General features: G+C 43.0%; 1 protein-coding gene across 1 annotated transcript in view; it reads right to left on the bottom strand.

Annotated features, from left to right (window-relative positions):
* LOC119975529 (centromere-associated protein E-like) overlaps positions 1-16692 on the bottom strand; it is a 249117-nt gene that overhangs the window by 201000 nt on the left and 31425 nt on the right. The window contains exons 3-7 of the mRNA XM_038815320.1: positions 12743-12778; positions 12444-12470; positions 11031-11066; positions 10725-10751; positions 10004-10039 (exon numbers count right to left, since the gene is read on the bottom strand). Of these exons, the coding sequence (XP_038671248.1) occupies positions 10004-10039; positions 10725-10751; positions 11031-11066; positions 12444-12470; positions 12743-12778 (162 nt within the window). The remainder of the gene's footprint in view (positions 1-10003; positions 10040-10724; positions 10752-11030; positions 11067-12443; positions 12471-12742; positions 12779-16692) is intronic.

Raw genomic sequence — 16692 nt, 5'->3', positions numbered from 1 at the left:
GGACCACTCTTATCCTTGCCCACCTGCACTTTAAAACTACTGAACTGTCGGTCACTGTTCCCGGAGTGCTCCCCTGCTGAAACTTTTACCTCCTGGCCTGGCTCATTCCCAATACCAGGTCCAGTATAGCCCGTTCCCTATTTGTACTATTTACAGATGTTTTAAGAAGCCGTCCTGGATGCTTCTTACACATTCTGCACCATCCAAGCCCCTAGAAATAAGTGAGTCCCAGTCAATATTGGGGAAGTTAAAGTCTCCCATCACAACCCTGTTGCATTTACTCTTTTCAAAATCTGTCTCCCTATCTGCTCATGTATCTCACGCTGGCTGTTGATTGGGCTGTAGTAAACCCCCAAAAACGTGACTGCACCATTTTTATTCCTGATATCTACCCATATAGCCTCGCTGCCCTCTGAGTTGAGCTCCCGCAGTACAGCTGTGATATTCTCCAGAACCAGTAGCGCAACTGCTGCACGCCTTTTGCATCCCCCTCTATCCCGCCTGAAACATTTAAACCCCGGAACGCTCAGCTGCCAATCCTGTCCTTCCCTCAACTAGGTCTCTGTAATGGCAACAACATCATAGTTCCAAGTACTAATCCAAGCTCGAAGTTCATCTGCCCTGGGAACATCACCAGATAGAAGTTGTTCTCCAAGATACTCACCATTCTGACTTGGAAAAATATTGTCGATCCTTCAGTGTCCCTGAATCAAAATCCTGGCACTTTCTCCTCAATAGCACAGTTGCTGTACCTACATCACATCGACTCCAGCGGTTCAAGAAAGCACTTCACCACCACCTTCTCAAGAATAATTCGGGATGGGAAGAAATGCTGGTCTGGCTGGCAAAGCCCACATCCCGTAAATGAGGAAGAGTCAATGGGAAAATAGCAATTTCCTTTGTCTGCAAATCTTTATGGTCCCTTAAAAACATAGAATTGACAGAGCAGAAGGAGGCCCTTCGGCCCATCGAGTCTGCACTGGTCTTTGGAAAGAGGACCGACTTAAGCTCGCACATCCACCTTACTCCCGTAACCCAGTAACCCCACCTAACCCTCACAGACCCCACAGTTACTTAAGCGACGTTTCCGCAACTGCGGTAATCCTGAGTCGATCCAACTACACAGCAAAGGAAAACCTTCCAGCTGTCTGTCATCATTCCCTGAAAAAAAATCATAGAAACATTCAAAATTCATAGAAACCAAGGCTCGTATCATCCCCTATTTTTGACTTTGCTATTTTCGAGCTTACAATGTTTTCCTAAATGTATTTTCTGATTCAGATTCCAGCTGTGAATACCACATTGGTTCTATTCAATTTTATATCAGGGATATTATCAATCCTGGTTGTTAACAACATTTCACTTTGTTGTTGATCGAGATTTTCCGATAGTAGCTCTTTTATTCTGTATTTGACGGTGTTATCTATAAACGACCTAGCAGTACTGTGATTGCTCATTTCTTTGCTCCCCAGTCCGATCCATACAATCTCATTTGAAGATGTTTGTATCACATCTCCTCTTCTCAGAGCTTTCGTTATTTCTAAAACTTTATTGACATTCCCTTTTTTATACTGCAGTCTGTTTTGTTTGAAAATTCTGTGAACGATAATGTTGAGCTGCATCCCTACCCTTCTTTCAAACATGCCTCAGTAACAGCCATAAATATCGATCTCCCTTGTCAATTCATATTCACGACTATTTTGTATTGTTCCCTCGGATTTGTGCATTGCTGTACATATCAACCATACAGAAAAAACTCCCCTGTTGCTACTTTCTAGCCTTCGTTTCATTATCGTCACTTAGTCCTCCTACTGATGTTATCCCCGCTATTCGCATGTTCATGGAAACATTGGCTGACAGCCACTAAAAGTGTCCATGCTTATTTCCTTGAGATTTCTATCCGATAACACCGAGCCCATTATTCAGGGATATTGTAAGTGATGTGGCATGGGGCACAATGTTTAGCACTGTTGTCTCACAGCACCACACACCCGGTTCAGTTCCACCCTTGGGTGATTGTGTGGAGTTTGCTCATTCTCCACGGGTCAGCCAGGATTTCTTCTGAGTGCTCTGTTTTCCTCACGCAGCTGAAAGGTCTGCAGGTTAGTTGAATTGGCCATGTTACATTGTCCCTTAGTGCCCAAACGTTTCGGTGGGTTCAGAGGAGTAGGGTCGATATGAGGGCCTAGGCTCTTACTGAGTGTCGGCGCAGACACACTGGGCCGAATGGCCTTCTGCATTGTAGGGATTCTATAAAAAATTTCCGTAGCTGTTTTTTTACAACGAATGTATTAGGTATTTCACTTAAACAGATTTTAACTGCAGCCGCAGATTTAAATATTTTCTTGGGAGTTAGTCAACAATCATTTTGCCTGATCGATTTTTGAAACCATTATTGTGTGCAGATTTGTGTTGATCATCTGCGAATAATATATTATAGGCTGGCTTTGAGATTATGTAATGGATAATTAGTATGCCAAATCTTAGTCATTTTGGAGTTGCGAAGAGTGGGTTTCAAAAGTAGTGGACAAAGATGCTGATCCATAGTGGAGTCCAGTTAGCACAACTAACTTGGAAGTAGGGAGAGTCATGCAAAGGGACAGATTCAGTCCGTGCTGTGCAAAGAGCGGACTTTTTCTGCATGACCAAGACGATGATATTATTTGGAATGTTTCTATTACATTTAACTTGATTAGTGGATTCAGCAAGGCTTATTTAATGACTTCGTCCTTCGAGGACATGTAATTTGGAGAGGCGGTGGCATAGTGGTATTATCACTAGACTAGTAATCCAGATACTCAGGAGAATGATCTGCCTACCCGGGTTCAAATTCCATCATGGAAGGTGATGGAATATTAAATTTAATAATATATCTGTAATTAAGAATCTAGCGATCACCATGAAACATTGTCGATTATTTGCCCTTTATGGAAGAAATCTGCCATCCTTAACTGGTCTGGCCTACAAGTGACTGCATACCCGCAGCAATGTGGTGAACCCTTAAATGCCCTCTGAAATGCCCTAGCATGCCACTCAGGTGCACTCAACCACTTCAAAAACAAAAAAAGGGAATGAAAGCGGATGAAACACCCAGCATCGAACGAGCCTCCGGTAACCACAACAGCAAACTCAGACTTGCCGACCCTGAAAAGTCCTTCTCACTAACATCTGGGTGCTATTCCAAATTTGGGAGAGTTGTCTCACAGACTAGTAAAGAACAGCCTCATATAGTCATACTCACAGAATCATACCTTTTAGACAATGTCCCAGACACCACGATCACATTCCTGGGTATGTCTTGTCTCACCGGCAGGGCACACTCAGCAGAGGTGGCGGAACAGTGGTAAACAAACGAGAGCTTCTCGTCCTGCGCCTGCTCAACATCTACTCTGGGCCCCATGAAGTCTCATGGCGTCAAGTTAAACAGGGTCAATGAAACCCCCTGCTGATTACCACGTACTAGCCAACTGCAACTGATGAATCAGTACTCCTTCATGTTGAGCACAATTTGAAGGTAGCACTGAATGTGTCAAGGGTGCAGAATATGCCCTAGGTGGGGGAAGTTCAATGCCGATCACCAGGACTGGTTCGAAATGGAGCATGCCGTGTCCTAAACGACGTCGTTGCTTGACTGGGACTGCAGCAGGGGGTCAGAGAACCAACAAAAGGGGAAAGCATACTTGACCACATCCTCACCAATCTGTCTGCTACAGATGCGTCGGTCCATGACAGTATCGGTGGACGTGACCACCCCAAAGTGCTTGTGGTGACAAAGTCCCATCTTCACACTGAGGATACCCTCCATCGTGCCGTGTGGCACTACCACCGTGGTAAATGGGATGGATTCGGACAGATCTAACAGCTAAAGATTGGGCATCCATCAGGCGCCGAGGGCCATCAGCAACAGCAGCTCAACCACAATCTGCAAACTCATAGCCGGCACGTGTTCCACTCTACCATTACCAACAAGCCAGGGAATCAACCCTGGTTCAATGAAGAGTGCAGGAGTGCATGCCAGGAGTAACATCAGGCATCCCGAGAAATGAGGTGTCGACCAGATAAAGGTACGACACAGGACTATTTGTTTGCCAGTAGTCTACGCAGGAAGTAATAGACAGAGCTAAGCGATTCCATAATGAACGCAACAGATCTGAGCCCTGTAGTCCTGCCACATCCAACAGCGAATAGTGTTGGACAATTAAATAACTCATTGGAGGAGGAAACTCCATAAATATCCCCATCCGCAATTATAGAGGAGCCTTGCACATATGTGCAAAACACAATGCTGAGGCATTCGCAACAATTTTGAGCAAGAAATGCCGAGTGGATGTCGTTCTGGGTCTCCTCCAGAGGTCACCAACATCACAGATATCAGTCTTCAGCCAATAAGATTATGTTCACGTGAAAGCAATAAACGACTGAAGGCACTGGATACTGCAAAGGCTTTGGGCACTGACACTACCCCAGCACTAGTACTGAAGATTTGTGCTCTAGAACGTGCTACACCCCTAGCCAGGCTGTTCCAGTACAGCTACAATATTGGCATCTACCCGGCAATGTGGAAAGTTGCCAAGATATGTCCTGTATAAGAAACAGGGCAAATCTAACCCAGCCAATTACCTCCCGATCAGTCTGCTCTCCACCCCGATTAGCAAAGTGATGGAAGGAGTCATCAACAGTGCTATCAAGCAGCACTTACTCAACAATAACCTGCTCATGGACGCTCAATCCGCCAGGATCACACAGCCTTGGTTCAAATATGAATAAAAGAGATGAGGTGAGACTGGGGCAGCACGGTAGCATGGTGGTTAGCATAAATGCTTCACAGCTCCAGGGTCCCAGGTTCGGTTCCCGGCTGGGTCACTGTCTGTGCGGAGTCTGCACGTCCTCCCCGTGTGTGCGTGGGTTTCCTCCGGGCGCTCCGGTTTCCTCCCACAGTCCAAAGATGTGCGGGTTAGGTGGATTGGCCATGCTAAATTGCCCGTAGTGTCCTTAAAAGTAAGGTTAAGGGGGGGAGGGTTGTTGGGTTATGGGTATAGGTTGGATACGTGGGTTTGAGTAGGGTGATCATTGCTTGGTACAACATCGAGGGCCGAAGGGCCTGTTCTGTGCTGTACTGTTCTATGTTCTATGTTCTATGAGACTGACTGCCCTTGACGTCAAGGCAGCATTTGACCGAGTCGGGCATCCAGGGTCCCTACTAAAACTGGAGTCAATTGGATCAGAGGGAAAACTGTCCGCTGGTTGGAGTCAACCTGGCACAATATAAGATCTTAGTGGTGGATGGAGGTCAAATTTGATTTATCTAATTTTAATTTATGGTTAAGTTCTCTTATTTGGGGGTGGGGGGGGGGAGTGATGCATGTGATGTTACGGTATGGGGGGAATTGTGGGTGTCATGGGGCTGTTAGTTGCATATTACTGCTTTTTCCTATACTTGTTGTTATATTTTTATATGTTCTGTAAAAAATTCTAATAAAAATTATTTTAAAAAAAAATAATAATAATCTTAACTCCAGGACATCACTGCAGGAGTTCCTGAAAGTAGTGTCATAGGCCCAACGATCTTCATTTGTTTCATCAGTGACCTCCCGTCCGCAATGTCGGAAGTGGGAATGTTTTTAGATGGCTGCACAATGTTCAGCACCATTCGTACAACCTCTGATGATGACGCAGTCCATGTCCAAATGCAGCAAGACCTGGGCAATATCCAGACTTCGGCTGACAAGTGGCAAGTTACATTCCTGCCACCACAAGTGTCAAGTAATGTCCATGTCCTGCAAGAGATAATCTAACCACCGCCCCTTGACATTCAATTGCATTACCATCGATGGATCCCACACAATAAACATCCTGGGGGTTACCATTGATCAAAAATTGAACTGGTCTCGCTACATTAATTCTGTGGCTACCAGGTCAAAGGCTAGGGATCCAAAGGCGAGTAACACACCACCTGACCCCCCACAAAAGCCTTCCCACCACCTACAATGCACAAGTCTGTGGGAAGCACGGTAGCACAAGTGGATCGCACTGTGGTTTTCAGGCCAGGGTCGCAGGTTCGATTCTTCGCTGGGTCAATGTCTGTGCGGAGTCTCCATGTTCTCTCAGTGTCTGCGTGGGTTTCCTCCGGGTGAGCCGGTTTCCTTTCACAGTCCAAAGACGAGCAGTTTAGGTGGATTGGCTCCGATAATTTGCCCTGAGTGACCAAAAGGGTTAGGCGGGGTTATTGGGTTACAGGGATAAGTTGGAAGTGAGGGCTTAGGTGGGTCGGTGCAGACTTGATGGGCTGAATGGCCTCCTTCCGCACTGTATGTTCTATGTTCTATGTCAAGAGTGTAATGGAATACTCTCCAGTTGCATAGATGAGTGCAGCTCCAAAAACTCTCAAGAAGCTCGACAACATAGGGCAGCACGGTAGCATTGTGGATTGCACAATCGCTTCACAGCTCCAGGGTCCCAGGTTCGATACCAGCTTGGGTCACTGTCTGTGCGGAGTCTGCACATCCTCCCCGTGTGTGCGTCGTTTTCTCCGGGTGCTCCGGTTTCCTCCCACAGTCCAAAGATGTGCATGTTAGGTGGATTGGCCATGCTAAATTGCCCTTAGTGTCCAAAATTGCCCTTAGTGTTGGGTGGGGTTACTGAGTTATGGGGATAGGGTGGAGGTGTTGACCTTGGGTAAGGGGTAGGGTGCTCTTTCCAAGAGGCGGTGCAGACTCGATGGGCCGAATGGCCTCCTTCTGCACTGTAAATTCTATGTTCTATGTTCGAACATCCAGGACAATGCACCCCGCTTGATTGCTCCCCTTTCCTCAACATTCAACCCCTTCACCCCAGACGAACACTGGCAGCCCTGTGCAGTAACTCACTGTTTCCTTAGGCAACACGTTCCAAACCTACGACCGCTACAACTGTACATACAAGAGCAGTAGATACCTGGGAAGCACACCACCTGGAGGTTCCCCACCAAGTCACTCACGACCCTGACTAGGGAATATATCGCCTGTCCCTCACTGTTACTGGGGAAAACCCTGCAATTCTCTCCAAAACGTCATGTGGATGTACAGCCGCGGTTCAAGGAGGAAACTCACCACTACCTTCTGAAGGAGAACTATGGATGAGCAATAAATGCTGGCCTAACCAGCGACGCCCAAACGCCATGAATGAATATAAAATTATTGCGCGCTGCACTATAAACTCACTCGTGCTTTACAAATTCACGGCGTTTTTAATTGATGTGGGTGGGCCAGGTTTACTTGAGCAAATTAGTCTGTTGCTTGTGTCCTCCGACGGGGCCCCATCCATTTCAAGGCCAACTTCAAAATGGGGAAATATTGCAAATAATAGAAACATCGTCTTCTCAGGATTTTCATCATGCTCACACCTGTGGACGATAGGTGACTTAAATCTGGTGAAAGAGTATGGAGAATTATGCATTTAGATTATCGAAACACATAATTCACGAGCAGAGCGGGTAATAAACAGCATTTTAAACTGGCTTCAGGAAGCTGTGGACAGTTATTGGAGCCAAGACTATTGGCTCACCACTTCTTCCTCCATGCTGCGAAAATGAATCCAGCACCTGCTCGATACAACGCAGGATTGCTCACTCAGAGACACCACGTGTTCCAAATGATCGTTTGAACGTGCCTAAAACGAAAATATACAGCGCCGTTGTCAAACTAAACACCAAATTTTGCGATCAGGGTACAGTGGTCTGAATTACTCCAGCGTCCCACGGTTGTTGCTCCGACTTTCACTGATTGCAGTCGACGGAGACACGTGCGCTCCGACATATTTTTGTACACCATTTTCTGTTAGCCATTTTCATTTGGAAATGCCTTCTGCGAACCTTAACGCCCCGTGCCCTTCCAATCTACTGGCCATCACAGATTATTATGCTGCTGTTTTTCTTCCATCCCATTCTCTCTCCATACACCTCAAAACATGAAGAGGCAATCTCAGCTCGTAAGGCATGCCTTGAGATGTGGATTGTTCACGGTGCCTCGTTTCTCACCCGAGCCGAAGTGCCGCCTGATCTCCCTGTAGTGCAGTTCGGAGTCTACATCTATTAACTGACTTCGGTTTTACCCTGAAACTCAGCAATCCTCCCAAATACGCAAATATTTACTCACCTTAACCTGAGTGATAAAGTAGTTGCTCTCAGTCTCTCTTGCTCTCTTGTATTAGCGAGAGGCAGCACGGTGTTGTAAGGGGGAGGTCGACTCTCATTAACTTGATAGAGGTTTTCTAGGAGGTCACAAAGATGATTGTCTATGGACTTCAGTAAGGCCTTTGACGAGGTCCTTCATGGCAGATTGGTACAAAAGGTGAAGTAACACGTGATCAGAGGTGAGCTGACAAGAAGGATACAGAACTGGCTCGGTCATAGAAGACAGAGAGTAGCAATGGAAGGGTGGTTTTCCGATTGGAGTGCTGTGGCAAGTGGTATTGCGCAGGGTGCAGTGCTGTGACCTTTGCTGTTCATAGTATATATAAATGATGTGGAGGAAAATGTAACTGGTCCGATGAGTAAGTTTGTGGACAACTTAAAGTTTGGTGGAATTGCGATAGTGATGAGGACTGTCAGAGGTTACAGCAGGATCGAGGATAGGTTAAGGGGCTGGTTTAGCACAGGGATAAATCGCTGGCTTTGAAAGCAGACCAGGGCAGGCCAGCAGCACGGTTCAATTCCCGTACCAGCCTCCCCGAACAGGCGCAGGAATGTGGCGACTAGGGGCTTTTCACAGTAACTTAATTGAAGCCTACTCGTGACAATAAGCAATTTTCATTTCATTTCATTTTCATTTCAGGATTTAGATCGTTTGGAGACTTGGGCGGAGAGATAGCAGATGGAGTTTAATCCGGACAAATGTGAGGTAATGCATTTTGGAAGGTCTAATGCACTTAGGGAAGATACACCGAATTGTAGAACCGCCAAGAATATTGACAGTCAGGGAGATCTAGGTGTACAGGTCCACAAGTCACTGAAAGAGGCAACACAGATGGAGAAGGTAGTCAAGAAGGCATACGGCCTTCAATGTCCGGGGCATTGAGTATAAAAATTGGCAAGTCATGTTGCAAATGTATAGAACCTTAGTTAGGCCACATTTGGAGTATAGTGTTCAATTCTGGTCGCCACACTACCAGAAGAATGTGGAGGCTTTGGAGAGGGAGCAGAAGAGATTTACCGGGATGTTGCCTGGAATGGAGGTCATTAGCTATGTGGATAGGTTGAATGAACTCAGTTTGTTCTGACTGGAACGTCGGAGGTGAAGGGGTGACATGATAGAGGTTTCAAAAATTATGAGGGGCATAGACAGAGTAGATAGTCGGAGGCCGAAGGGCCTGTTCCTGTGCTGTACTTTTCTTTGTTCTTTGTTCAGTCACTGTGCCTAAATCTTCCTTCCTTTGCACAGCGAGTTGCTGACGCATATTGACACCATTTGACCCAAGTGAAATACAACAGAAAATGCAAAATCGCTTTTAGTTGCCTGCTTAACACTGTCTGGTGCTTGCCATCCGCGAACGTGTTCCACGCTGACGAGCTCTTGATTTTCCGTGCGGACGGATAGAATTCGGGGAGCCGATTTGGCACGATGCACTAAGATATAGAAAATCCCAGTCCGCCCCAAACCAATGGCCACTGGGCCAGTAAAATTCCACCTGTGATTTCTACCGTCACACCTTATCCAACAAGAACATTAAAGGTCACGCATCTTTATTGAACGGAGACGAAATTCGGCCGTTGTTTGAATAAGCATTCACCAAGTTGCCTGCAAGCACCCGCCGATTACTTTCCGCATTTCGCTTCTGCAGTTCTACAATAAGATTTGGACGTAAAGGGAGAATGTTACAACAAAAGGCATGATTCAAATGCTTGGAAAACATATCTAAAATCAAGCACTATTACTCTCAGAGAAACGGTCAGCTAATACGTCATGAATTAGCAACAAAATCATTTTTGTCGCCTTGAATGGTTGATTAGCAACATATTAATACTCACGTATATTTTTCATACTCTCCTTCAAATATTCCAGCTCTTAAAAACGAATCGGAAAAGCATTATGTTGTTTTGTTTCACTTTGACAGTTCGGAATATTTTCCCAGAAACAACAAATACCAACAGAGAAGAGCTGCAAAACCCACGCACTCAGCAGCGGCATCTCAAACGAATTGTAGCATAGCGCCAAATCCCTCCCAATATGTTGGCGTGCTGAGAATACAGAGAATATTATATTGATACTTTTCTGGGTATTGTTTTTTCTGGGTATTTCTGGGGCTGGTTTAGCTCACTGAGCTAAATCGCTGACCTTTAAAGCAGACTAAGCATGCCAGCAGCACGGTTCGATTCCCGTACCAGCCTCCCCGAACAGGTGCCGGAATGTGGCGACTAGGGGCTTTTCACAGTAACTTCATTGAAGCCTACTCGTGACAATAGCGATTTTCATTTCATTCATTTCATTTCATTGTATTTCAGTTGTGACCTGCAGCATGTAATTGGCATTGCACGATTCACAACAATGGCAAAACTAGGATTGCAGAATAATGAATAGAAGAACGATGAAAGTTGTAGAGCAAGGAATAAGGAACAGAAAATTCAATAAAATGAAGAACACGCTAAATTTATTAAACTTAAATTTAATAAGTTAAATATTGGTATCAACTGATAAATAGAGATACACATCTCCATTATACTTTTAGAGTTAAAGGAACGAAATGGACACCTTTCTCTTGTAGATTGAATATTTTTTCTGGTGAAGTGTAAACAGAAAATAAGAATACTCAGAATTGTAACATTATTGTTCAAACTAACATGAACTGAATTTAAACAAACTTGCATATAATGGAATAAATTGAACGGCATAATCTACAACTACTGCAATAATTTTATGCTTAAAGGTTATGCCGAGACAGAAAATAATGCCCTGATTTTCTCATTTGCATGGCGTGTAGTGTTAATTTAAGACAGCATCAGATATCCATGTGAGTGTTCACAAATAAAGTAAATTAGACCTATTTGTTTAATTCACCTCTCTCAGCCAAATTGTCAATGGTGCTTTGAAACGCTGAAAGACAAATATGAAATTCGAATTATAATTTCCGAAGTAAATTCAGTTTCTTTTAATGTTTGATGTTTTGTTTATTTCTGATATTATACGAAATTCCCAACAGTTCAAAAGATATCACATATTGTACTGAAGCCAGTCAATCTATTTGCATATGTGCTCTTGAATTTTGGTGTGCTAGCTTGGCAGCAACGAATCCTCCATCAATGAAAAATTACCCCATCGCACGACATGGAGATTTTATTTTTATTTTTAACAAGATTGTGAAATTGAAAATTCATTTAATTTTGATCCTCAGCACTCAAGTAGCATAATTTAAGTGGTGATATCTTGGGAAATGTGGATGTCCAAAGGAGTCCAGGTGGCCTTCCATAACAGTTAATGAAAGTGGAGAGGCAGGTGCAGCAAGCACTTTGGAATACAATTGGCATTCTGGACTTCATAGCCAATAGATCCGCATTAGGCATGTCTTATTGCAGTTAGAAGAGCTTCCGTGAGACCAGACATGGATTATTGCTTGCAGTTATGTTTTCGCTGCCGAAAAAAGCCGATATGCCTGCCATCGGGGGAGTGCAGCGGAGGTTTAATAAGCTGATATCGGAGTTGGCAGGACTGCCCTGTGAGCAGAGATTGGTTCGACTGGACCTTTATTCCATGCAGTATAGAAGGCGCAGGGGAAATCAAATTGAAATGTATACAGCTCAAGCAGGACTAGACAGGCGAGATACAGGGCGGATGTTTTTCCGTGGCTGGAAAGACGAGGACCAGGGCATAGAGTCTCAGGATATGTGGTAGCCCATTTGAGACTGAGATAAGGAAGAGCATCTTCACTCAAAACGTTATGAACCTCTGGAATGCTTTGCCATAAAAGAATGCGAAGGCCGAATCACTCCATGTATTCAGGAAAGAGATAGATTAAAGATATATATATATTATATATATATATCTGCATATACTGGCATCAACGTATATGGGGAGAACGCGGGAAAATAACATTGAAATAGCGGATCAGCCATGATCTTATTGAATTAAGGAGCAGTTTGGAAGGGCCAAATAGCCTACTCCTGTTCCTAGTTTTACAGTTTCAATTGTCAAAACGTTAATCTTTTCTATTCTAATTGGCTGATCAATGCATTTGATTAATGAGAAGGTCAATCGATGAACACTTCACGTTTCAATTAGCGTTCTATCACGACATAAGTATTTCTCCAAGCAATTGTGAACTTTTAATTGTATAAAAAAAATGTCTATTCAGAAGCCAATTAAGAAGGATGCCAACAAATGTGGAGTGTAATTCTTCATGGTTGTCACTCGTTTAGTTAATTTCAGAACAGGCAGAAATGCTCTCGGTTGGAAAGTTGCTTTATTTTAAAGTACCTTTCTCTTTTTCAGCAAGAATGCTTTCTAATAGGGAACACACAAAATATTGAAAATTGAACAAATACAGATATAATATATGGTTCATTTCACAAGATCGAATACATCATTTCATTACAATCTCTGCATTTAGAACTGGATTCCCAGACAGAATAACATTTGAATATTACAGCCATTATACAGGCAGATTTGCTGAGAAAATCTAACACCTAGGACAGTTCTGGTATATTATACCTTGGAGAATCACGTCGAAACCATATCAATATGTTTCTACTGTCGAAATTTTATTTAGATCTTACCTGTATTTTTTAAACTTTCCAGCAGATTTTCGATTTCTATAATTTAGAATTCGATGCTTTTATCAATTATTTTCACTTTCTAAATTTCTATTATTATTGATATTAAAAGTAGGGCGGACTTCACATGCACCAATGTTATTGCGCCTGTGCACTAAACATAATTCACTACTGTGATAGGGAAATTAAAATCAGGCATATTGAACAGCAGGCTCCCATCTACAGCACTGACTTTAGTTCTGGACAGGCATTGATAAGACAAATTCACCTTTCGGAGGTGGTCTAAAATGACAGTTTTACTTTCAAACCAGTTGCGAAAATAGGCACTGAACGCACTGGATAAAAACGTCATGTTAGTCCTGTAAAGTATGCCCATTCATCAGGCCCGAAACCATGTAATTCTGCTAGATTATTGCCCAAGTGATGAAAGTCATTATTTTCCTCTTTGAAAGATAAAACTAACTGGCGTGCACATTCCATGTTTTTTTCCCCCTAAAACATTTATGTAAGGCTTATTAAAACGGCAAACAACGTTTTAGGTATGCCAGTTATTGAGGTGCTCCCAAAATATATTCAGACAAAGGTTAACTTTAGAAGCTCGGATGACGAGTTTTTTTTTGATGCTGCAGAAATGAGTGAACTGCTGAGTTATGCTGGAGTGCAGCTTAGGTCTCAATTCATGAAAAGGTTCTGTTGTCGGCTGGCTTCAGTACTGGCGTTCTTTAAATTGATGCAACTTCCGTTCAGCCAGTCGTCTGGGTTCGCATGCCCCAGGATTCTTATTTAAGCTCTCGAATAATGTGAAGGTATTTCATCAATGTTTGAAATTGAAGCCAAAGCATCAACACTTTTGTCTATGCTCAGTGTCCTGTAAAAATGATCCCATGTGAATTGTGCCAATCTCATCGGCATATTAACGAACATACCTTAATGCATCTAACTTAGTAGCTATATTGACTGAAAACAATGTGCTAATAAACTTAACGAGACTCGGAACGATTTATTTCTTTGAGTGCTAAAGATAAACGTCACTCAGTCCGCCCTGCAATTTACGAAATGATGCAAAGTAGAGCACATGCATCGAAGACGCTATCTTTAACGTTTTGAAACGTGATAAATAAGAATCTGGGATGCATGTTACATCTACCCCAAGGACGTGAGCTAGCATTGGAAATCGACCAGACATGAGTGATACCGACCGATTTTGACGCCTGATTTATGAATGGATTGTAGAATGAATAACAATACCAGAATGAAACTTTTATTACGGAAAGGCTTTGTTGGACATGAGAGAAAAAATAAAACGAATGACTGATCAGGGCGGAAGGCTTTAGAAGAATGCATTTTATAAGGAGAATTGTCAATAATTGTGATGATTTTTTCTATTCCCATTTAGTAGCTTTCTGAGTAAAAATGATTGTGTAAATATGTAATTAATCAGTTAGCAGTTGTTGCATGGCTGTGATCAAATGGGCACGATACAGTTGACAGTGTTTTCCACCTCAAAGGCTCGATAATACAATGTGATCGAGAAGGAAATGCTTCATTAACCGAGTGATAAGTCGAGAATTTGGCACAAGAGGCAAGGAACTGTCAAGGGAGAATGAGGTGCTGATTTTTAAATATTTTTACTTCAATGTAATCAGCTTGTGTGTGTTTTGTTTAATCTCTCAGCTAGGGGATGGGGATTTGATATTACGTTTACTAACTAGTTAATACTTTTGTCAAAGATGCAAACAAAGAAAAGGAAAAACATAAAATGTACAGAAAGGATAACGACTGGCATTGCTGGTCAAGAATTTATGAGAACAGTAGTGAGAAGGGATTTTGGTTCAGAAGTTCGCAATGTTGAATCAGTCTGGATTGCGGTTAAGGAAACGATCAGAAAATGTTGGTAACCGTAGTTTATAAACCTTCTGAGATAGGTTGTCAGTGTGTAATAAGAAAGGAATCCATAGAGATCGTAAGAAAGTAGTGCAATAATTCTGCGTGACTTCAGCTTCATGTAATTTGGAACAATCAAAGTGGAAAACCCCTTCAAGATTCGATAGGCACTTCAACGTGGCTAGTGGCTAGGGGGTGAACTACTAGAATCTGTACATTATTCATGGGAACTATTCTATTTTTGGTGAAAGGCTAAACTCGGGGAACATCTCGGACATTATACAAAATTGATATGTTCAGCTGGAAGTCTAAACAAATATCCGAACGTGGCCGACAAAGTCTTGGGCAGTATTGGGTTCGCATGGGGGCAGCACGGTAGCATGGTGGTTAGCATAAATGCTTCACAGCTCCAGGATCCCAGGTTCGATTCCCGGCTGGGTCACTGTCTGTGTGGAGTCTGCACGTCCACCCCGTGTGTGCGTGGATTTCCTCCGGGTGCTCCGGTTTCCTCCCACAGTTCAAAGATGTGCGGGTTAGTTGGATTGGCTATGCTAAATTGCCCTTAGTGTCCTAAAAAATATAAGGTTAATGGGGTGGGGTTGTTGGGTTACGGGTATAGGGTGGATACGTTGACCTGAGTAGGGTGATAATTGTTCGGCACAACATCGAGGGCCGAAGGGCCTGTTCTGTGCTGTACTGTTCTATGTTCTATGACTGCTTGCTGACTAAATGTCAACCCTTCAATTGGAAACGGCTAACATTTGGGAGCAGGAAGGCAGTTTGGCTAACTAGGGGAAGAAACAGGGGGAAAGTGTCATGCGAGTGTCCCTTTAAGAAATGTATGTATTATCACATGGCTTCAATTATATCATTTTGTGGGTGGACCTGGGATATGGCCCTGCCTTTTACTTTCGTTTTAAGCGGGAGGCTGGGTGTGGCACTGAGCTTTACTTTCGTTTCACACTGTTGGAAGCTGGATTCAGAAAAAGAAGGCTTCTCCCTCTCTCTCTCCGTATGTTAAAGTCTGTGAAGAATTCAAACCTACTGTTTTTATTAAAGGGGTTTCCTGGTTTTATTGTATGTTGTTACCGAGATGAAACAGCAGAAAGCGAAGTTATTATGGTTTTTATATATATAGATGAACTGTAGCTGTGCTGGGAATTTATGTTTGTAGTTGGTAATAAATGCTTACTGTGTGTATTTATAAAATTTTAACAGAATTCGTGGAATAAACGTTGTTTTATTTAAAGGTGCTTCATGCCTCTGTTAAAATAACACCTGAAAAGTAGTCCATTGCGCTTCTCATAACCAAAATTAATAAACAGTTGTAGGTCAGGTGAACTCCATTATATGCTTTGAAGATTTCTGAACGCTGGCCGATAACAAATTGGGGGCTCGTGGGATAGAAGTCAATCTTTGTGCTGGCACACTGAACTTAAAGACAGTGAGGGGTGAGCATATTTGTGTTTGTTTTTCAGGTATGGTATTCCAGTCTAAATATGGCGTCTATTGTGGACAATGACTATTTCAGTGGCTCGGAGTTTTTAGTGATGGAAAATGTCACACGCAGTACATTGCAAAGAGAGACTAAAAAAGGCTTTTGGATTTGGCAAGAACATTGCAGTTAACATTACCTGACACTTCCGAAAAGGAGCGGTAATTGCAGCTGTAGCTGAACATTAAAAATTTTCTGAAACAGTCAGAATCATTAGAAATGGCAAGCATTCAATTCCGTGCCAAGCAGCTAGAACATGAAAAATAATTAAAGCAGCTTGGATCCGAAATGAGGGAAAGTGAAAAACTTTGAACTTCAGAAAATGGCCATGAAACGTGACAGTCAGTTAAAATTGGCGGATGCAAAGAGAAACGTACAGTCTGAGTATAGTGATGAGGATAGGCAACATGAGCACCGCAGTCGAAGGATTAATGAGGATCTATTTAAATATGTCGAAGCGTTGCCAAGGCTCGATGAGAATGAGCTCGAAGCATTTTTTATTTCATATGAGAAGGTAGCTAAACAAACGAAATGGACACAGTTGGTATTACTGATTCAAACAAAGTTGGTGGGT

This window comes from Scyliorhinus canicula, chromosome 13, assembly GCF_902713615.1.
Source record: "Scyliorhinus canicula chromosome 13, sScyCan1.1, whole genome shotgun sequence".
Classification (NCBI taxonomy): domain Eukaryota; kingdom Metazoa; phylum Chordata; class Chondrichthyes; order Carcharhiniformes; family Scyliorhinidae; genus Scyliorhinus; species Scyliorhinus canicula.
This window is presented reverse-complemented; position numbering and strand designations above follow the sequence as displayed.